This window comes from Rutilus rutilus, assembly GCF_951802725.1.
Source record: "Rutilus rutilus genome assembly, chromosome: 6".
In the NCBI taxonomy this organism is placed as follows: Eukaryota; Metazoa; Chordata; class Actinopteri; order Cypriniformes; family Leuciscidae; genus Rutilus; species Rutilus rutilus.
The window spans coordinates 10,821,160-10,842,843 of record NC_140214.1 but is presented as its reverse complement, the minus strand read 5'-3'; the positions used below and the strand labels follow the sequence as shown (position 1 = coordinate 10,842,843).

General features: G+C 38.5%; 2 protein-coding genes across 2 annotated transcripts in view; one reads left to right on the top strand and one right to left on the bottom strand.

Annotated features, from left to right (window-relative positions):
* itgb1b (integrin, beta 1b) overlaps positions 1–21,684 on the top strand; it is a 64,487-nt gene that overhangs the window by 17,875 nt on the left and 24,928 nt on the right. Inside the window, exons 16-32 of the mRNA XM_084410519.1 lie at positions 2,454–2,515; positions 5,552–5,871; positions 6,617–6,699; positions 6,799–7,146; positions 13,162–13,228; positions 13,487–13,572; positions 13,679–13,883; positions 15,090–15,260; positions 15,340–15,530; positions 15,880–15,972; positions 16,465–16,560; positions 16,682–16,771; positions 17,420–17,560; positions 19,061–19,263; positions 19,354–19,592; positions 20,450–20,672; positions 20,750–20,982. Of these exons, the coding sequence (XP_084266645.1) occupies positions 2,454–2,515; positions 5,552–5,871; positions 6,617–6,699; positions 6,799–7,146; positions 13,162–13,228; positions 13,487–13,572; positions 13,679–13,883; positions 15,090–15,260; positions 15,340–15,530; positions 15,880–15,972; positions 16,465–16,560; positions 16,682–16,771; positions 17,420–17,560; positions 19,061–19,263; positions 19,354–19,592; positions 20,450–20,672; positions 20,750–20,982 (2,851 nt within the window). The remainder of the gene's footprint in view (positions 1–2,453; positions 2,516–5,551; positions 5,872–6,616; positions 6,700–6,798; positions 7,147–13,161; positions 13,229–13,486; positions 13,573–13,678; positions 13,884–15,089; positions 15,261–15,339; positions 15,531–15,879; positions 15,973–16,464; positions 16,561–16,681; positions 16,772–17,419; positions 17,561–19,060; positions 19,264–19,353; positions 19,593–20,449; positions 20,673–20,749; positions 20,983–21,684) is intronic.
* Positions 8,132–11,448, bottom strand: LOC311291616 (uncharacterized protein). The gene is made up of 5 exons (XM_084410743.1): positions 11,260–11,448; positions 9,921–10,043; positions 9,719–9,787; positions 9,334–9,430; positions 8,132–9,118 (listed from the first exon to the last, which is right to left on the bottom strand). Exons 2-5 carry the CDS (start codon positions 9,927–9,929, stop codon positions 8,166–8,168), a joined length of 1,128 nt encoding a protein of 375 aa, XP_084266869.1. The 5' UTR covers positions 9,930–10,043; positions 11,260–11,448; the 3' UTR covers positions 8,132–8,165.

Below are 21,684 nucleotides of genomic sequence, written 5' to 3'. Positions count from 1 at the left end.
TTGCAGCAATAGACCTTATTCACAGCAGCGCCATCTTTGATTTTTTTTTTTTAATGGGAATGAAAGCGAGGCTGTGAGGGACAGACATGCATCTCTTCAATGGGCTGTACTGTTATTTAATGTGTTTTTGGATTGTTCAACTCATGAAACACTGGAAAAATATATTTCCAAGAAATTTCAGTAGACAAAAAACTCCCAACAATATAAGCTGTGGAAAATTGTAAGTAATCTAGGAGCTTTATACAGCTTTTTACAGCGGATGCCATTGGAAACACGGCAAGTCTATCCCTCACAGCCTCACTTTCATACCTGTCATGGCGCTGCTCTAAATAAGGTCTGAAGACACAGGAAGATGGGCTTGTGCTTTCAGAACATTTTTCTTTGGATCGGATCTATGGATCTATGTGATACATCAGGCTTTTATGGCCCATATAATGAGAATATGAAGCTCACATTTGAGGAGGAAAAAAAATGTGTTTTGGTGCAGATGTTATTTATATGGCCAAAATTATGATGAAGTTCTAATAGCTTGCTCTAAAGCTAAATCAGTGAGATCTTTATAACAAAATAATAGACTACTTGCATAAAATGCATATCATACTAATATATATATATGTATATGTTATATATATATATATATATATATATATATATATATATATATATATATATATATATATATATATATATATATTATTAAAAATAAAATAAAAAAAATCATAATTTCTTCCCTAAATAATGATGTATGGATAATCAAGTAAACCTAAGTTGCTTCAGTCCATTAAATGATCATCTTCAAATATGACTAATATAAGTTATACTTATGTGTACTTTATAAAAATAATTCAAGATTTCACAGCAAAAAGGCATATGTTCCACAATCTGAATGTGGACATTTTTAGAATGATACTAAAAGACATTTTATTTGCTAAAAAAGTATGTATAAATTAGAGGCATTGGCACTGAACTGGTCGAAACTGCCTGCTCTTCTGCTTTTTGTTTTCTTTCTTCAGTTCTACTTTTCTCATTCTATTCTATTTTGTTTTGTTTTGTTTGTCCTTTCTGCCTTTCTCTCTCCAAACCTTTTCTTCTTGTCAAATCTAGCAAGAGAACCCCATATACAAGAGCCCCATTAATAAGTTCCAGAATCCAAGTTATGGAAATAAGGGCGTCACACTCTGAGTCTGTACTCTTCTCAGCTGCTTGCATGGGCTTTTTCTCCCTCTTTCGGTCACTTTAACAACAACCTCAGACCCGTGTATAATATGGACGGCTTGTAAATTGTCATTTGCAGTAATTTAATCTAATTCACTAATTATTTGGACATGCCTTTTCCACAATGTGAATGTGTGTTATTTACTGATTGTAATTGTATGACTTTCATCTGTGGAATACACAACCTTGGCTTGAACTCACAGTCTTACAGGTTCGGAACGACAAAGAAATGAGGATAGAAAAATCATTTTTGGGTGAACTTGAGAGGAATAGTTCACCCAAAAATAAAGATTTACTCATCTTTGTCAGAACAGATTTTGAGAAATTTGCAGTGAGTGTGTGCTGTCAGAATGAGCGCTCAAACAGTTAATAAAAAAATCAGGGTGTTGACTTTTCTTTTACTGGAGGAAGCAATATTATCGTTTATGGACTCGTATTTTGACCAGAGGTGACGGTTTAAAGTTAAAATGCCTTACAGTGTGACTTCGCTGATTTTCAACCTGCTTTCTATTGTTACAATGTCAGTATGTAAATGAACAATGTTTACTCGCATTTATTTGTCAGCAAAAAGTCCTCTGGTTGATGCAAAGTGCCACAGATTGTGAAAACTACAGATTATACTTCCGCATTTAATCTCGCCCACGGACAGTCGGGTCGACATGCAGAGTTATTAACAGAACAGTTATTGATACAAGCCGACACCGTGACCGTTATGACTAAACGTTTTTTATTTGACTCTGTATCCATAGCAGACTGTTAGGAGTGGCCTTGGATGGCAACATTCTCTCTGGTTGCACCTATCTCAATTGTTCGCCTTTCTACTGTATAGGCAGCCATGTTTTATTGAAAGCCCATTTTGCCAACAGTGAAATTCCTCTTTAATGATTGATTTGTTTCTTACAAACACGTGTCATGTGGATTACCTGTAGATTCTGTTGTATTTCTGAGGATGAGCATATTTTCATTTTTGGGTGAACTATTCCTTCAAAGTGCAAAACCTTTCCAATACTAAACAAACGTTTTACATTGCTGCATATACAAAATGGCTGCAAATACAGTGTTTGTGTTTGATTGTGTGCCTTTTGTAATGCTTGCTGGTGTTATTATACACTTTTTTTTTTTTTTTTTTTTTTCTTCAACCAAAGTTTACTATATTTGCTGTGAAGTGTCCTAACCTGGCAATTGTGTAGATATATTCATGGTTGATCTAATGATGGTCTCTTTATGTTGGTCTCCAGGGTGAGAACCCCATTTACAAGAGTGCTGTGACGACGGTGGTCAACCCTAAATATGAGGGCAAGTAATGGACGAATCTGTCCATCTCCAAGCAACACTGTATGCAGAACAATTCAAGAGGAACGGAAGCGTTGAATTTCACTTTATTTTCTTCTGTTTGTTTTTAAATCACCTTTTGGCTGCGCATTTGCCACTGTTCAGTATAATCAATTAACCTGTGTTTCTATGCATTGTTTTGGAACTGTACAGTATGTATAAACTTTTTTTTTTTAATGCAATCTTAGACCATTTAAATTTTCAGCAATGTTTTTTTTTTTTTTGCCACAGGTCTGCCTTGTTTTCCCTGAATGTTAAAACCAGTCGTGTTGGGTTAGATGACAGGGGTTTTGTACGTAAGATGTGGTCAAGTTTGCATTAAGAATGTTATTCACAAAGACAAGACACAATAACCAGACCCACCTGCTTCAGTCCAGCAACTAGTTGAACATTGGAGTCAGTTTGTGTCTTATGTTGGTACAGGAAACTTTCTGAACCTGTGGATGGAGTGTCCTGTCACTGGTATAGTAGGGTAGCTGTAGCGGACCACTGCTGTTTGTACACATGGTGCTTTTAATGTAGACGCTTATGTCGTCTGCAGAATTCTGGGAAATTTGAGTCCAGTCTATAATATTCAGGTCTATGTGACTATGGATCTGTGTGCTCACGTCGCCTTTCTTTGGTCTGGGAATCAGATGGATTAGTGATCTTTTTATTGTGCACATTAATCAATCCAATAGGACAGATTAGTATCTTTTTAATTGTCAAAATATAATTGACAACATTTCATCTGTCAAGTGTTTGATTAAAATGCCTTTGACTTGGCAATATCTGAGTTTGAAAGATGTTAGAGGGACATTTTCATCTTTGTCTGTGAATGGAACAATCAACTTTATTATTAATATTATTGAAAACATAAGTGTAAAGTCATATGAAAAGATCTTCAGGTTTTAGATTTGTTTTAAGAATGAGGAAATGAAATCTCAGGTCCCGAATTTCTCTTTCACTGATGCCAAATATTTACGTCTACTGTGCAAGACCTATATTTTATTGTTTCTGTTAGTCTCCATAAGTGGACTTGCTTCACATCTGCTTTTGTAATTTTAATTTGTCCTTTTTAACAACATCATTGTTCATAAATAAGACTAACTGCTCAAATTATTGTTTGTAAAGATCAGTGTTATACAAAAGATTACGTTTTTTTTTTTTTTTTTTACCTTTTAAAGCTTTTAAAAGCTTAATCACGTTACACACACAATTTGCATTTTAAAGTGCCTTTTCTTTTTTTGCATCATGCCCTCTGTTTTTTGTTTTGTTTTTGTTTCTAGGAGTTATTTATTAAAATAAAGAACCTAAAACACTGGACTGCATTGTTATCGGTGTGTGTTTGTGGTTCAGCATGGTTTATAATGGAATGTAAAGTCTTTATACACTGCCTGTCCAAAAAAGGGATTTAAATAGGAAAATGCTTAAGAGTCTATGACTGGGTCATTACTGCAGTGATTATTATGTTTATAGCATGTTATGTTTGGCAACAACACTCCTAACCCTAATTGATGGAGTGTGTAGCTTTTCATTTCTAGGAAAACACATCATGGCCATATTCATCAGGCTCAAATTGTGAAGGAATGGTTGGGAAGGAGCACGAATTATCATTTTCACACATGAACTGGCACCAGACCTTAAATTCATATAAAGTATTTTGTATTTGCTGTAGTAGACTTTACAGAGTGCTCGACTCTTGCATTGTCAAAATGAATGCACCTCTTGACACAACATTTGTTTCATCAGATGTGCATACATTTTTGGTCAAACACAGCCAATGTGTTTTCCCTATGATCTTTATTGCACAGCTAATAGTGTATGAGGGTTCTTTCATGTCACTGCTACATATCTGACTGGTTTACAGAATAAACTGCACTTTGTTTGATTTTATAGAAGTGTAGGGGTTAAAGGTCGCAATATTCAGCAAACAACTATGCAAGGCATGTATTAAATGCTAAAAAATATCATATGTGATAACCATGTTCTGATTAAACATTTGTGATGCATTATGAAAAATATTTTATAATAAAGGGCACCTATTATGCCCCTTTTCACAATATGTAAAATAAGTCTTTGATGTCCCCAGAGTGTGTATGTGAAGTTTTAGCTCAAAATACCCAACAGATAATTTTTTACAGCATGTTTAAATTGTCACTTTTAGGGGCTGAGAAAAACGCGACGTTTTAGTGTGTATCCCTTTAAATGCAAATGAGCTGCTGCCCACAGGGGGCGGAGCCTCACGAGCTCGCGCTTCAGTGTCAGGACAATCTCCTCATCTCACGGAATGATAATATCAAAACCGAAACTCGAGTAGCGGTGTTCATTTCGACCAGGAGTTGGACAATAATGCCCTCAGAGCCAGAGAATATATTCTGTATGGAGATAGAACAGGTATAGTTTAGTTCAATTACGGTTAAAACTTATTTTTCATCTTGCTTATCCACTAACATGCCTGTTTTAGCGGACCGCGTCCGAATGATGGCCAAAAATTTACTGATGAGTTTTATGAATTTTATTGCAACTTACATCATACAAAAGATGAAGCATCAGTTTTACTCCAGAAAATCATTGTAAGAGCCGAATAAACAGTAAAGGAAGTGAGGAAGAAGTCTTTAAGTCCATAAACTCTCTCCCTTTCTTTATCATCAACATACACAGCGAATTACACAAAAACAATCGTTACAACTAACAGATTTATACAGACGTTAACCCTTTTCAGTGGGAGCTTAATAATAGTAAACTTTATCCGTAATAGGGGATTATCACGCTTCCGGGTTTCATGGGCGGGATTTGTCAACTCTGTGCATATCCACTTCCGGCGCAGTTCAACAATGGCTGAAACGAAGGCTAGATGTCACTGCTCTGTTCCACTTTGTAAATCAAACAAACAACGCCAACCCTACTTAAGTTTTCATGGATTCCCGACTGAATTGAGTCTAAGGAAGAAGTGGATTAAAGTGGTTCGTCGGGATGAAGGGCCAAACTTTAAAATAAAACAAGGTAGCACGTTTGTTTGTAGCCGGCACTTTAGTGAATCAGACTACTACACTAACGATAGCAGGCTAGCGTTAGCTGACATGGCTAACTTTACCAACCGGGGTCGCATCAAGCGTCTGAAAATCGGGTCTGTGCCCTCCCGTTTCCAGTGGAACAACTGGGGAGAAGGGACTCCAAGAAGGGAGTCCGCTTATAAAAGAGCATCAACTCGCTTAGGCCATGACATTTGCCCAGCCCTTCCTCTGGAGCAGTCCCTTCCATGTGAGGAAGAGGCGATGGAGGAGGTCGCAGCTTCGTCGCAGCTTCTGACTGAACATGATTACGGTTCTGCTCCTAAACCAGGTATGTCCTTGTTTGCCGCCTTGCTTGTGTTCTGAAATGTGGTTTATGAGGACATCTGTGTCCTCATAAACCAAACGGCTTATAAAAAACAAATGGTGTTTTTTGAAATCCAAAAAGGCCAAAAGTTTTCTCTGATTGGTAGGTTTAGGGGTAAGGTTTGTAGGGTGATAGATTATACAGTTTGTACATTAGAAAAACCATAACGCCTATGGAAAGTCCCCGTAAACCACATATCCAAGTGTGTGTGTGTGTGTGTGCGCGTGAGTGTGTACGTACGTTTGAGAGAGATTTTGTGTGAGTGCAAGAGTGAGTTTTGTGTTTATACACCTGCCGTTCCCGCACAGGGTTGTAATTCTTAAATGTGATCTAACAAAGGTAAAGAGAAAATGAAGAGTTCAGATGCAAAAGCCTCTAAGAGCCATCTGAAATTTTCTTCTAGAATGATAATTTTTATCAAGCTTATTTAAGTTCAGTTATTTCACTTAAATGGCGATTCATTTTCATTGCCATTTAAGTGAAAATTACTGAACTTAAATATACGAGCTTCATAAAAATTATTATTCTAGAAGAACATTTCAGATGGCACTTAGAGGCTTTTGCATCTGAACTCTTCAAATATTAACCATATATGCAGTTTATATTGCTTGTAATTGGGATGAAGTAAACATTTGTTGAGTATTTTAACGTTTATTTTTGTGTTGATTTTTGTAATTAATAAATTATTTTTTTCTCTCATCTCATACAGGTGCACTGGATGCTGCTGCTGCACGCATACAGCAATTGGAAGACGAAGTCAAGGAGCTGACAACAGAGCTGTCACAGCTGAAAGTGAGTCAAGTGCTTTTTCACCGATTTTGTGTCTCAGACAAGGACATCCTTTTTTACACAAGATTCACTTCAAGAGATGTTTTTTGTTACTTCTGGGAGGCTATTCAACCATCTGCCTCCATGGTGGTTTATTGGTCGAAAGCTCAGAAAAAGGGACAAACATTTGAACCGCTTTCTCCCAGTCCAACGCGTAGACTGCAACTGGTTGATGAGTTTTTTCTTTTCTGCTGTCGAGTTGCTGCAGGCCTGCAAGAGAAGGTGCTGGCTGACATGTTTCAGGTCAGTGTGTCCACTGTCTCACGTGTTGTTATAACGTGGGCCAACTACCTTTACCTGCTCCTTGGCTCCCTTCCCATCTGGATGAGTAAACAGCAAGTCAAGAACACCATGCCAAGCAAATTTGTGCAGTACAGTCCAGATGTTCGGGTAATCATCGACTGCACCGAGGTGCGATGCCAGAATCCATCATCCCTCACTCTCCAGTCAGAGGTTTTCTCATCGTACAAAAACACGACGACCTTTAAGGGATTAATTGGGATTGCCCCATGTGGTGCTGTGACTTTTGTGTCAAGTCTCTTCACCGGCTCCATCTCTGACCGAGAGCTGACTGAACGAAGTGGACTGCTCGACTTACTGGAGCCAGGAGATGGCTGCATGGCAGACAAGGGTTTCACCATCGAGAAGCTGCTAGCTGACCGTGGGGCAACGCTGATTATACCACCCTTCAAGATGACAGGTAGGCATGAAAGGAATGAACATTTCAAATTAAAACTGTGACCAAAATGATAATCATTAAGATGTGCAGACAAATGTTTATAAAGGACTGAGGCACTCACTGAAATAATAGAAATTAACTTATTTCATCTCTAACCACAGCGCAGTTCACCAAAGAGGATGCTCTAAAAACACAAGCAATCGCCCGACTTCGAATCCTCGTGGAAAGAGCAATACGCAGAGTCAAGGAATACCGCATCTGGCAACACACTGTTCCTCTAACCTTGTCTGGGACAGTCAACCAGCTGTGGACCGTCTGCTGTGTGATGACCAACTTCCAGGGACCACTTGATTTAAAAGGCTACATCCCTGTTGAATAGTGTTTCCCCCGATCACATGCATTTAACTGTATACTGAAAACATTGTATATAATTGAATGAGATGTATATAATTGAATGAGATGTATATAATTGAATGAGATGTATACAATTGAATGAGATGTATATAATTGAATGAGATGTATATAATTGAATGAGATGTATACAATTTAATGAGATGTATATAATTGAATGAGATGTATACAATTTAATGAGATGTATATAATTTAATGAGATGTATATAATTTAATGAGAAGTCATTCCTCTATAATCAATTCTAAATGTCAGTCCGTCCTGAAAGTATTCAAAATAATGTAAATAATGTACTCAGAAAAAGGGAATTAATAAAATCAATTCAGTTCCTTTATTCATTGTTCATTTCACTTTCTGCTGAAGATACACATTCATATACGTACCAAAGAAGTACAGGTCCACCTTCTTTTTCATCTCTTTTATCATTTCATCATCCCTCCAGACTCTTTCAACGGTGAAGTCTCCCTCAGTGTCTGTTATAAAATCACACCAACTCAATCCAGTAACTGCCAATTGACCTTGAACCTGCCAGTGGTATTTATGATTCTGCTTCAGTTTTGCCTGACCATTCACCATTTTCACATGTCCTGCCTCAGAAATGCTAGAGATGTCTGGGCATTTAACTTCAGCAAGCCCAAAACAGGGAACAGCACTAGGGTCATATACCCTTGCATCGGGGCTAGCCCCGAGGTGAGGAGCATCAGGATGGATGACAAATCCACAGCGTGAGACATTTACATTGAAATGTTTTGAATATTGTTCCAGCACCTGTGGCTCCCGTTCAAGGCCCCTCTTCATGGCGGGAGTTTGGCCTACTCCCTTAAGTATCCGCCCTGCCAGGGTCTGGCCAGAAGATGGCCCTTTCACATGGCTAACCTCATAGAACCTACTAGCTGTCACTCTAGGCTTGCGTAAAGCTTGCCATAATGGGCACTCAGACTGCTCACGTGTCTGCTCCTCTCTCTCAGCTGCCATCTCGTGTGTCACAGTTAAGATGTCAAAATGGAGAAACTGTTGGGAGTTTGGGTCAAAGTTTGGAAAAGTAGTGGGAAATGTTGACCCCTCTAAAGGCAGTTTAGGGAATGTTGGTGCATCTGGGTGTTCGACATAATTTCCGCGTTTGACCACAGGAGGACACTGGTAGGACAGGGGTGAACCTCGCGGCACAGGTCCGAACCTGGAGTCGACCATGGAGAGTTGAGACAAGCCATGCAGCACTGAGGATATTAGTGGTTGCGGCCTGAGGTTTTTCAGTCCTTTCCCAAGAGACAAGACTTGCGGGTCAGGGAGGGATCCTGAAACGTAAAATTAAAAACAGTAAGAGTTAAATTATCCACACATCTCTTGCAGCTTGTTTTGGTTTTCAATTCTGATGTCAAGAGTCTTTCTGGAGATTTGCTCACTGCAGTGTTATATTTGCTACATAATCTATGTGTATAAAAGTGGCAAGATACAATTATGTATTATACGGCAGCCAACAGTATGATATTAGTTACAGTAGTAACATTACCTGTGTATGCTTGATAGAGTGTTGATTTGCATACACTCCTGGCGGATGGCTTTGGTCTCCTAACAACCAAGTCCTGAACCGACTCTGCATGGATCCCCTGGGAATGATATTAACAAGTAGCCATGATTGTAATAGTATCTTGCTTGACAGTATCTTGCCCCACGCGCTGCACCGCACTGAATAGACTTCCAGTCTATTTTTCAGCCGTGGCGTGAGCTGCCACGCGCACCACGCTTCGCTCCGCGAACAGTGTGTCCCAGGTGTAACGTTTGGGACACACTGCTCGTGGAGCGAAGGGTGGCACGCGGGGCAGCTCACGCCACGGCTGAAAAATAGACTGGAAGTCTATTCAATGCGGTGCAGCTCCACGCGGCTACAATCTTACCTTTGTCCTTGGTCGATGCCATGTTTGCAGAGAGCCTGTGCAGGCCACAGGTGGTGGTACAGCTCTCACCTGCAAAACAAGAGATAGAACAGCAAACCGGGATTGAGGATGTGCTTGTTAACAGTCAAAGGTAGACCTCTAGAACCAGTGTCACTCCAATCAACCTGCCCATGTAAACATCATCCCAGACCACAGCTCTTACCTGCAACATGCTGTAATGGGCACTCTGGAACAACAAGGCCACTAGATGGTTGCACAGAACCTTGCCTGCTGTACAGCTGCATGAGGTTTCTTGAAGTTCGGCTGCATCAGCTTGGAAAACAATCTACATTAAAGACACAACACTAATAATTTTAGTTGATAAAGTTAAACTAAAATGAAAATCTTGCTGCAAATGATATAGAAATGTAAGGAAGAGCATTTCAATTAACCAAAAATCCTAGGAAAACTGCAACCGCAGTAGAGTAGTTAACCCCTTACACCATTAACATGTTGGATTCAACAAACAGGATATTAAAGAATTTAAATGCAAAGTTACATTATCATGATATTGATATTTTGCATACCGTACGTATGTCACAAAGGTATAGCAATTTATTGCACATGGCTGTTGACTGACTTAATGTAAACAGGTAACAGTGTAAGGGGTTAAACTTCTTGCCATTATGCCTTAGCTTCCTAAAAAAACCTTCAAATAATGGGGCTGTTCTCGCTTCCTCATCGACCTGTAACACCTAGACCTGACAACCACCGCCCTGCCAATGATGTTGGACACTGGTAGACAAAACTATAATTAATGCATATACTGTGGATTGTTCTTTGTAGCAAAAGGGACACTCGTATGTTGATGTTAGCTAGCTGACACTGACAGAGATAGAGGATAACGTTCTTCCTATCAGAATACAAATGAAATGGTTGAATAGTACGGAGCCCGGGAAGTCACCTGTCAGAGAAAAAAAAATCTGTGGCGACGGTCTTAAAATCTGTCCGCTCAGTTTATAAACCGTACTCACGAATTATCAAACTGTTCCCTTGGTTTAACAAATCGTGCCCACGGATTAATAAACCGAACCCACGAGTTTATAATCCGCGCTCTCAGGTTTTGTAAACCGTGCCTTCAGTTTTTGCAATCTGTACGTTACCCACAAATTCATAAACCGTGCCCACGCTTTCGCAATCCGTTCCCACGGGTTTGTAAACTGTACTCACGGATTTGTGGCTCGCCCTCATTTTAGAAGAACTCCAGGAGGTATACGTTGTTAACGAATCTTATTGTATATTGTTTTATTGTGTATTAATCGGAATACATAAAATTGTCTTAACTGCGTCTGCATTCCTAAAGTGATTCTCAATTGTAGCGGGGACTTCCCGGACTCCGTAGTATTGACTCAGCCTGTGAATAATCTTACTTTAGTTGGGTTTAACGTAGGTTAAACACCTTATAACCATACGAACATCTGAGCTGACGCCAAACTGACGTTAGCATAAGCTAACCTACCTAGCTAATGTAATGTTATGTTAGCTAGCTAGTAGCCACTCACCTTCGTAGTCGTAGATGAAGTTCTCGAAAAAGAAACTGTATCCCTTGTCCACTTTGGAGCGGGCTGTGATGGAGTGTTGTTCAGTTAGTCGATGTACGTCAGAAAAAGTTATTTTGGGTAAATTTACCAGGGATGCAGTATACGTAAACTTAGGGTCGTCCATTGTGGGTTCGCCAGAGTGATGAGTGATTCACCGGAAGTGGCAGTGCACAAAGATCACCGAATGCGGAAGTACTACGTATCAGCGTGATAATGGCCTATAAAACCCTGACAAACTGTAATAAAGTGCGAGCTCTCCCTTCCATCAGTGCCTTGATCAGTATCGTTAGGCCTATCGCTCCGGAGACTGTAAGCTGGATCACGAACAGTTGGTACAGATCCTTCCTCCAGTAAAAACGAGAGTAAATGACGACTTCTATGTTAATTCTTACATCTAACAAAAAAAAACACCTCAATCGCTTAGAAGATGATATTCTTGTCAACAGCTGCTCTGGCGTGGAAACAATGTTGGACTGTGTTTAGCTCACTCAGGGCGGGTCTATGCTAAAACTGCAGTGTCCATCAACAGTCGTGGGAGGGGCTTGTGCAAAAGTACGTCACATTGCCCCGAATCTGATGGTGCGTTCCAGGCAACCTGTAACCCGTGTTTTTCCAACCTTATACCCGTGAAAGTGCACTGGAACGGCAGTCAAACCCGTGACTTCCCACCCGTGAACTCGTACTAGATCGATCTACTCCCAGTTACGAGCTCTGACATCACATAGCCCGCGAAACCATACAAAACAACAATGGCAGCCCCTACGGATGCAGTGTTTCTGCAGGCGATACACGGTGAGAATACACTTTAGGACAATATAACGTTGCAGTCAAATTAATAATAATATAATAATAATAAATAAACAAGGAGTAAGCACCTTTGGCGACAGAAATTATTACAAATGCGCATAAGCCCTGTAAGGTCCGCCATGCTGGTTTGTTTACATCCTTGAGCTCAGGTAAGTTAGTTTGGCGTGACTGGCCTGGAACACTACAAAGTCATGAGTCGTGGTTTGAAGTCGTGATTTATGTGCTCAAAAACCTGCCTGGAAGAGAACGGGTTGTTCTGAGACAGTGCTTATGATTTATGGAGATCTAAAAAAAAAAAAAAAAAATCACTGGGTGGATTTTTATTATTGGTTGTGTACACACAGTGCCAACACACATTTATGTTCAAACACCATGTAAAAGTGAATTTTGCATAATAGGTGCCCTTTAAATTATATAAACACGTTATTATATTGTTATAATTAGTTTGATGCAAGTCACATCTTTTTTTCTAACGTGAGTCTGTTCCGGAGGAGGAGGCTTACTCTTCACATGTCCAGCCCAAACCACACAACCCTAAGTTTGTATATCCTGTGTTTGTAAGGTGTGAGACTGAGCTGCTGCTGCACTGTCTGAACTACTGAAAAACTTTAGATTTTGTTTTGTGTGCCGTTTCAGAAACATATTCTTCAAATGCTTACAGGACTACAGTAACCTGGAGTGTAACTCAATCAGGTAAAGTTGATCATATAAACATTTACGTCATAAACACACATCTCTTGAAAGAGCCAGGAGCATGCGTTAAGGTAAGTAACTAAGCTTTTATTTTTCCACTTATTTAGTTCCACTTATTATAAAATGCCCATACAAAATCTCATGACATTTTACTAGTCACAGTAGTAAACTACTGCATATTGCATGTAAGAATGGTATTTCTTAATCAAAAAATATATTTAACAAAATATATTGATCAATCATTCACAGTAGGCTACAGTTTGCCAAAGAGTGTCAGTCAAGGATTTTGTGTATTTGTATAAGTGATTATCTCTCTCTTCCTGATGTGTTTCTGTGTAATTTATGAGGTTCTTCTGCATTTAGATGGATATGAGGGTGTTGTTAATATCAGCTCTTCTAGGATTTGTCTCTCATGTCAGAGCAAAAACAGGTAAGGAAGTCATTTATCGCCAACAAAACAGCTACTTTCTGTAGCCTCAGGGGACATTCTTTTAATGTTTAGGTTTATGAGTTTATCTCATAGTAATTTTGAGGCTACTTTCTCAAGTTATTCTTCAAAAGAGCTTCTTGTTTGCTTTTCTTTTCTTAATGCTTTAGTTGCTGGAAAACTATTATTTAATAATCTCACATAACATTGTAATGTTAGATCTTGTCTTCTAAAGTTGTTGTGTTTGTGTTTTGCGCTCAGACAGCAATGCATGCATTTCTGCAAATGCCAAAACATGTGGAGAGTGTATTCAGACCGGGCCACAGTGTGTCTGGTGCAAAGATCCAGTAAGTTATTTTGTCAACAACATTTGATTGTCAACTTCTCGTCTGACTCTGGAAGATTATCCGAGTCTTACCGGAACATGTGAACTTAGCAAGTCTCTGCTTGCAGGATTTCAAACCTTCACGCTGTGATGAAAAGGAGTCTCTGCAAAAGGCTGGTTGCACTCCACTCGGCATAGAAAACCCTCGAGGAACGTTCACCATCGACAAGAACAAACCTGTCACAAACCGTAAAAATGAGGGAGGAGAGAATCTGAGGCCTGAAGAGTTCATCCAGATTCAGCCACAGAAATTCACCCTGAACCTCCGATCAGGTACTGGACCCCACCTGTGAACCAAAACGGATGTGTTGTGAAATATGAATCAGGACAAGTTCAATCAAATTTACATTTAGCCTATGTCTGTGTTGTAAAAGAAACAGGCTAAAAATGTATGCTGCCCTCATGTGCTATCTGAATTATCGTAATTATTGTAAATAGTTTCCTAGTTAAAAATTGGATATGAACGCCCTTTCATGATCATTAAATAGCAAAATATCATTTAGGTTTTAATATGTTTTCCCATTAAGAATAAGAATAAACCTGGTGTCCTCCATGATTCCTGTTCTTTCCAACAACACTTGAACACGAGCTCGTAATCACAACATGAGGGTATATGATGACAGGCTTTAATTTAGTTTTTTGTTTTTTTTACTAATAAGTGAACAACTCTATTGGCACTCTATAAGACACAACTTTATTATGTTTGTTGAATTTTCATTATAATACAACAATAAGAAGACATCACAAAAAAAAAAAAGGACCACCAATAGCTCAGATTTGCATATAAAACAGAACTACACCATAGTAAAACAGATTAGAGAATAAAAACAAAACAATAACATATTTCAAAAAGATGCAGAAGAGGACAAAGGTTCAATGTCTAGAGAGTTATACAAATTACATTATTCCTTGTAATATAATAGGGCGAAGATGAGTTTTCAAATAGTCCAGATATGGGGTCCAGACTTTATAAAACTGGCTTGTTTTTTTATGTAATACATAGGTAAGACACTCCAGGAGAATCAACTCAGAAATAACCTTACACCAACCTTTAAGAGATGGAGACTTATCACTGATCCAATTAAGTAAAATATTTTTTTCTGGCAGCGAATATTATACAATTTCTTATTAGCAGATGAAACAACGCGTCCATTAGGTATACCCAAAACCAGTGAGACTGGCTCAAAATCCAACCGAATATTAAAGATTTTTTTCATTTCCCCCAGCACCAAATACCAGTACCGTTAACAACTCCTTTATTAATTAAGTAAACATAGTAATAGGATTCTCAGTTTACCTAAAAAGTTGAGCAAATTGTTCATAGCATTCATCATAGCATATTTCAACATTGTATATATTTTTTTCAGGAAAGAAAGTAAAACATTTTTATCAAGATTATTCAAGCTCACAGGAGAATTGGCATGTGACTGTGAGCAACATAGATATTTCTTTTTCTCTCTCGTCTTTGTCACTCGACAGATGAACCGCAGAAGTTTACTCTCACGTTCAAGAGGGCAGAGGATTATCCCATCGATCTGTACTTCCTGATGGACCTCAGTGACTCTATGCGAACTAATCTTGAGAATGTCAAGAATCTGGGAGCCGACCTTGCCAAGGAGATGCGATACATCACTAAAGACCTGCGGATCGGTTAGGAGGACACACATGCTCACATTCACTCCATTGTGGTATTAAAACCGTTAAATGATCTGCTAACTCTTGCTTGCAGGTTTTGGTTCATTCTTGGAGAACCCATGTTTTCCAAACGACTGCACAGCACCCTTCAGCTACAAAAACGTCCTGAGTTTGACCAACGACAGCACATTGTTCACCCAAGAAGTCAGCAAACAGAAAACCTCTGGAAACCTGGACTCTCTGGAGGCAGGATTTGATGCAATCATGCAAGCTGCTGTATGCGAGGTGGGTCGAGTTCAACATTCCATAAATGCCACAGAACTACGGGAACTACTTTTTGTTCCAATAAAATAGTTTTTTTTTAAAAAATTTATGGTAAATGCTACCAGTTTAGAAATCCTGTAGTTGAATACAAATTTCAGATTATGTATACACAAAATTACTTCATCACCATTTTTAAATGCTGGTTCTGATTTAATTTTCAAACAATAACCATGTAGTCAACGTGTGATTGACACACTCTCATTAATCATTCTTATTGAGTCATAAGAAGCAGCATGCTACTGAACATGTTTGGACAAAACCTGACCATTTGAAGCTGAGTTCTGTCTGCTTTGTTTTGATTGTTCCTCAGAAAGAGATTGGCTGGAGGAATGTCACTCGTCTCCTCGTGTTTTCCACGGATGCTGGATTCCATTTTGCTGGAGATGGAAAACTGGGCGGCATTGTTCGTCCAAATTCAATTAAATTCAAATTTATTTGTATAGCGCTTTTCACAATACATATTGTTTCAAACCAGCTTTACAGAAAGTGCATTTCAGAAATGTACATAGAAAAATACAGTTAGTTAATCATGTATTAATTTAGGGGATAACATATCGCCAGCGTTGAGTCGTCTCTTCACAGGCGTCGAGTCGTCTCTTCACGGGTGTTGGGGCATCTGAAGTTTCCATGAGAGGCTGGATACAAACTGGAGCTGACAAACTCTATTTACCTCGGGACTAGCGTCCTGAGAAAACAACAGAAAAGCAGATGGGAAATAATTACCATAGCTGCTGTTCATAAAATTAATGATGGGAAATGCCATCTTTCCAATAATATGTACACCATGAGCCACTACTTTGTAAGTGTGAGTTTTACAGATAGATAGACAGATAGACAGGCAGGCAGACAACTGGAAAAATCAGAGTATGTCTTTCATTTGAGTTATTTTTTGCAGGACTACCCCACCATCTCTCAGCTAGTAGACACACTGAGTGACAACAACATTCAGACCATCTTTGCTGTGACAGAGCAATTCCGGGCTCTTTATGAGGTCTGTGCATGCATGTAATATATCTTCTCCTGATTGCAACATCATCTCATGATTTAAGCATCAATTTTAACTCAGATTATAGTCTGTGTTGATTCACGTTGTATATGTGTGTGCACAATAGGAGCTCTCTGCTCTAATCCCTAAATCTACAGTGGGGACACTATCTACCTCCTCTTCCAATGTCATCCAGCTCATCATTGATTCCTATAATGTGAGTTCAAGTTATGCATCAGATGTCTATCAAATGTGAAGTAATGGTTGGCTGTGGTAAGCTCTAGTTCCTCTTACGGTTCAAAAGAAAAGAAACTAAAACCGCTGTTATTTTTCACAATTCACTTTACTGCCAGTTCCAATGTTTTAAGGTTGTTCATAATTCATAGTTCTTAAAGTGCGACCCACTGGCTTGGTGCATAAACCGCTAAGACTAGTCTTACAAGTTAGACATCAAATGATTTTCTTTAAGACTGTTCATAGCTTTTTTAAATCAGTTACATAAAAACATAGATTCGTCTAATTTGATGCCAAAAAGTAAGACTGACTGCCACTGATTAAAACTTAAGACACTGTCTTAACATAATGTTTATGCAACCGGCCCGAGAGAAAAATAGTAAAAGTTATACAAAAGTAATAGTTGACCCCAAAATAAAGCTTTAATTGTTTATTTTAGTCTCATGTCACTCATAAACCCGCATGACTTTCTTTCCTTTGTGAAAAACATTGAATTTCAAAATGTCTAACCCTAACCTATCCCACAGAAGACATTCATAAGGTTTAGAACGATGATGAGGCTGAGTAAACAGAATGAATATTTCATTTTCCCAGCACTAATATACTCTCTGTGTTTAATTTTCTCTATCAGTCCTTGTCCGCAGAGGTCATTCTGGAGAACAGCAAGCTACCTGCTGGTGTGTCTATCTCCTACGTCTCCCACTGCAAGAATGGAGTGAGCAGAAAAGGAGAAAGTGGGCGCACATTCTCCAACATCTCCATTGGGGATGAGGTGAGAGAGTGAACGCAGTAAAAGCCATCTGAACTTGTCCGTGCATGTAAAGGAACTAACTGTGCTAACTGTAGCTCAAGACAGAAGGTCGTCGCTCTTTCCAAATGGCAGCAAACTTCTAGATCATTCCCATTCACCAATGCTCTCCTAGTCTGCATATTTCTAAGACATGTTCCAATTTGAGTAGTCGCAGATGCTAGGATGAATTTCTTCTTGATTAAAATATAGCCAACCTGACTTTCTCTGACAAGCAGAGGAGCTACAGCAATACCCAATGAAATTGCGAAAGGAAAGACTGGGAGTGGAGGTCAATGTGTGGGAAACAGGAGTCCAAAAATAATAGAATCAAAACTAGTTCCAACTGGCTATCTTTGTTTTCCATTCTGTTCAAAACAATGCAAAAACAATCTCTACGTTGCACTATTTCAGTGTGGATAATCTGATGGTGTATGATGTATATGCAGGTTTTTGGCTGAAATACTGCATCCTAAAGTTCACTATATGAAAGAATTCAACATAATGAAAATGGGTGAAGATAACTAACTCTCCAGCTGATCTGCCACATCCTGTAGCAAACTCTGATCTCTGTCGCTTAGTTAGCTCTGACACTTCTATACGTGAGCTCTCAACCAATAATACACTGGAGCTACGCATGGACCGCCTCCCTCTTTTCCATGTTGCACACGACAAAGCAGAGATAAATAAATGTATAAATAAAGAAATATGGAAATAAATACATGTGGGAATGAATAAATATAAAAATAAATTAACGCAAAAATAAATAATAGTTAAAAAGAATAAAAATAAATACAGAAAATAATAAATAAAGGAAAAGGTTAATTTAATTCAAATGAATTACATTTGTTTTATCAAGCCAGTTATCTATTTATTTATGTTTATTTATTTATTTTTAATTTCTGCAGGTTTGGTCCTCCATAAAAAACACCCTGATGTATGTTCTTGATTACTAAAAGGGCAAGAAAAAAAAAGTATTTATATAAAATATAATCATATGTGATGTGTCGTGGAGGGACTTCTGGAAAGAGCTTCTGTCTTATAATGTTCACAAGGACTTAGCATTGTAAAGAACGTGTCACAAATAAAAGCTTTCGTTTCCCTGTACACCCTGCTGGCTATTTCCATTTTTATAAATGATATGATGTTTTATTAACAAGGTTCGGGAGGAGCACGTTCAGATAATTAACACAAGTGGAGAGCACTCAGCAATCAATGGTAAGAGGTGTATATATACTCAGCAGTCTCACCTCATTCCATTGACAGTTTTTTGCAGCATCCCTCCACCACCCCTTCTCCACGCTTCTAGTCCTAAACACTTACATACGGGGGGAGTACTCTGGGTTCGGGCCGAACTCCGAGCTCGGAGCCCTCCCTCCGGACAGCACGCCAAATACGCATTAAACTTTACCCCTTCAAATTATATGTAAGTGTGAACTCGTGAAATGCCACCTGGAACATAAAACAATGTGTTGTGCCTCATAGGTGACGTTTGATATAGAAATCACGGCTAAAGGTTGTCCATCTAATGGTAAGTCAGAGACGATAAAGATCAAACCGCTGGGCTTCAACGAGGAGGTGGAGGTCGTCCTCAACTTCATCTGTGAATGTGAGTGTCACAAAGACGGAATCCCAAACAGCCCATCGTGTCACTTCGGCAGCGGTACCCTGGAGTGTGGAGTATGCAGGTTTGAGAAGCTGTCACTCTCTCTCATATGCAAATGCAGACAACTAAGTATGACAATCATTCTGATTCGATGTTTTCTTTATCATATCAGGTGTAATGATGGCCGATTAGGCAGATTATGCGAGTGCAGCCAAGATGAGGTCGAAACAGACGATTTGGATGCAAATTGTCGTATAGGTAAAGAGACAGAGGTCTGCAGCAACAATGGAGAATGTGTCTGTGGAACGTGCGAGTGTAAGAAAAGAGACAACCCAGTGGAGAGATACAGCGGAAAGTTCTGCGAGTGCGACAACTTCAACTGCGACCGATCCAACAACAAGCTCTGTGGAGGTACGACTCTTTTAAGGATTTTTCAGTTTATCTTATACAAATTTTAATGTTTAATGTTCACTTCTCCTAAATTAAAAATATAGAACAGTTAAAATCAACATGAAATTGCATTTGCATCCCATTTTATTTACAGAATACACTGTATATAATTAGAAAAAAAAGTTTCTCTAGCATTTTTTTTTCTTAGTAAATAGCAACCATTTTGATTTCATGTTGACTTTATTGGGTTAAAAAGCTGCTGCATTTGCTTGAACACTGTAAATAAATATTTTCTTAGTATTCTTGTGTTGCTTTCCAGTATATATGAAGAGTTCAGATGCAAAAGCCTCTAAATGCTATCTGAAATTTTCTTATAGAATGATCATTTTTATCAAGCTTGTATATTTAAATTCAATAATTTCACTTAAATGGCAATGAAGATTACCTATTAATTATCATTTAAGTGAAATTACTGAACTTAAATATACAAGCTTGATAAAAATGATCATTCTATAAGACAATTTCAAATGGCATTTAGAGGCTTTTGCATCTGAACTCTTCAAATATCTATTAATTCTTAAATCAAGATACATTAACTGGATATGCAAAATGACTTTAGATATTGAGTTTTGTGTGAAAATATATAGAAATTCACAGGACAAACAAGATTATTTTTCTTTTCCCATTGACAGATATTTTTCTTCGTTTAAACTTAATTTTGATATATTTGTTAGAAAACAAGACTTCATAAGTCATTTCGTTCTCAAGTAATGGAATTTTGAATTAAGACTGTTTAGATATTTGTACTGGAAAACAAGACAAAAATGCTATTGCACGGTTAAGACGGATTTATCACCAAGGCATCCTTTCCCCCACAGGTCATGGACGATGTGAATGCGGAGAGTGTATTTGTGATGCTGACTACACCGGTAGTGCCTGCGACTGCCCTCTAGACACCTCCACCTGTCTGGCAAGTAATAAAAAGATCTGTAACGGCCGGGGCACCTGCGAGTGTGGCGTGTGTAAATGTACAAACTCAAAGTTTCAGGGTCCGACCTGTGAAATGTGCCCAACCTGCCCTGGAGTTTGTACTGAGCACAAGTAAGTAATTAACAGAACACTTGCTCAAACAAGCAGCTAGCAGCACTAAATATAATCGCCTGTGGTTTTCCTCACAGGGATTGCGTCCAGTGCCGAGCGTTTGCTACTGGTGACAAGAAAGACACGTGTGAGAAAGAATGCATGTACTTCCATCTTAAATTAGTAAAGATGTTGAATGAACTTCCTCCGCCCCACGACCAGCCCTACATCAATCACTGCAAAGAGCGCGATGCTAATGGCAGCTGGTTCTTCTTCACCTACGCTACCAAGAACGACAGCACCATTGAGGTCCACGTGGCCGAGGAACTTGGATGAAATGAGTACCAGTAGGCCTTAATTAAAACATTTTTTGAACTTAACTAGTTATTTACCTTGTGTCCCAAGGACTCAAAGTTTGTGGGTCCGACCTGTGAAATGTGGCCAACCTGCAATTTGCAATGAACACAAGTGAGTTATTGGCAGAACACTTTCTAATGGTTAAGCTAACATAGCTAACCCCGAGGGTTGAACTACTTGCTTGTAGTCTTTTTTTAATTTTTATCTGAATAACTTTTCTTCTAATTTCAGTGGTGCTCTAAAACAGATTTAATCTTAGCTAGCAGCACTAAATACATTCCTGTGTGTTTTTCCTCCAAGGGATTGTGTTGAGTGCCTACAGTTTGGTATGGGTATCAAGAAACGTACATGTGAGAAAGAATGCAGAAACTTTACACCTCTTAACCCTCTGATTATATTCATTTGTGTCGACACTACTTATCTTATACAATAACATTTAATTTTGTAACAGAATAATAGGTTTTTTTTTTTTACAAATGTAATTTTACTCTGTTTATTAATGTTTTTACTCAACATTTGTGCAGTTTTTGGAGGATTTGAGATATATTTTAAACTTCTATAAATAAATAAATAAATAAATATTTAAATAGGCTTTTTACAAAAAACAGCATTTTATGTAAAATTCACTTTATAAAAGACCAATATTTCGAACTTTCATTCATGGGGATAACATGGA

Bases quoted from the DNA above. Each gene is read 5' to 3' on its own strand.
- LOC311291616 (XM_084410743.1), bottom strand. The intron at 9,431-9,718 runs GTAAGATTGTAG...TATCATTCCCAG, and splicing joins GGCATCGACCAAGGACAAAG to GGGATCCATGCAGAGTCGGT. The intron at 9,119-9,333 runs GTAATGTTACTA...TTTACGTTTCAG, and splicing joins ACTCTATCAAGCATACACAG to GATCCCTCCCTGACCCGCAA.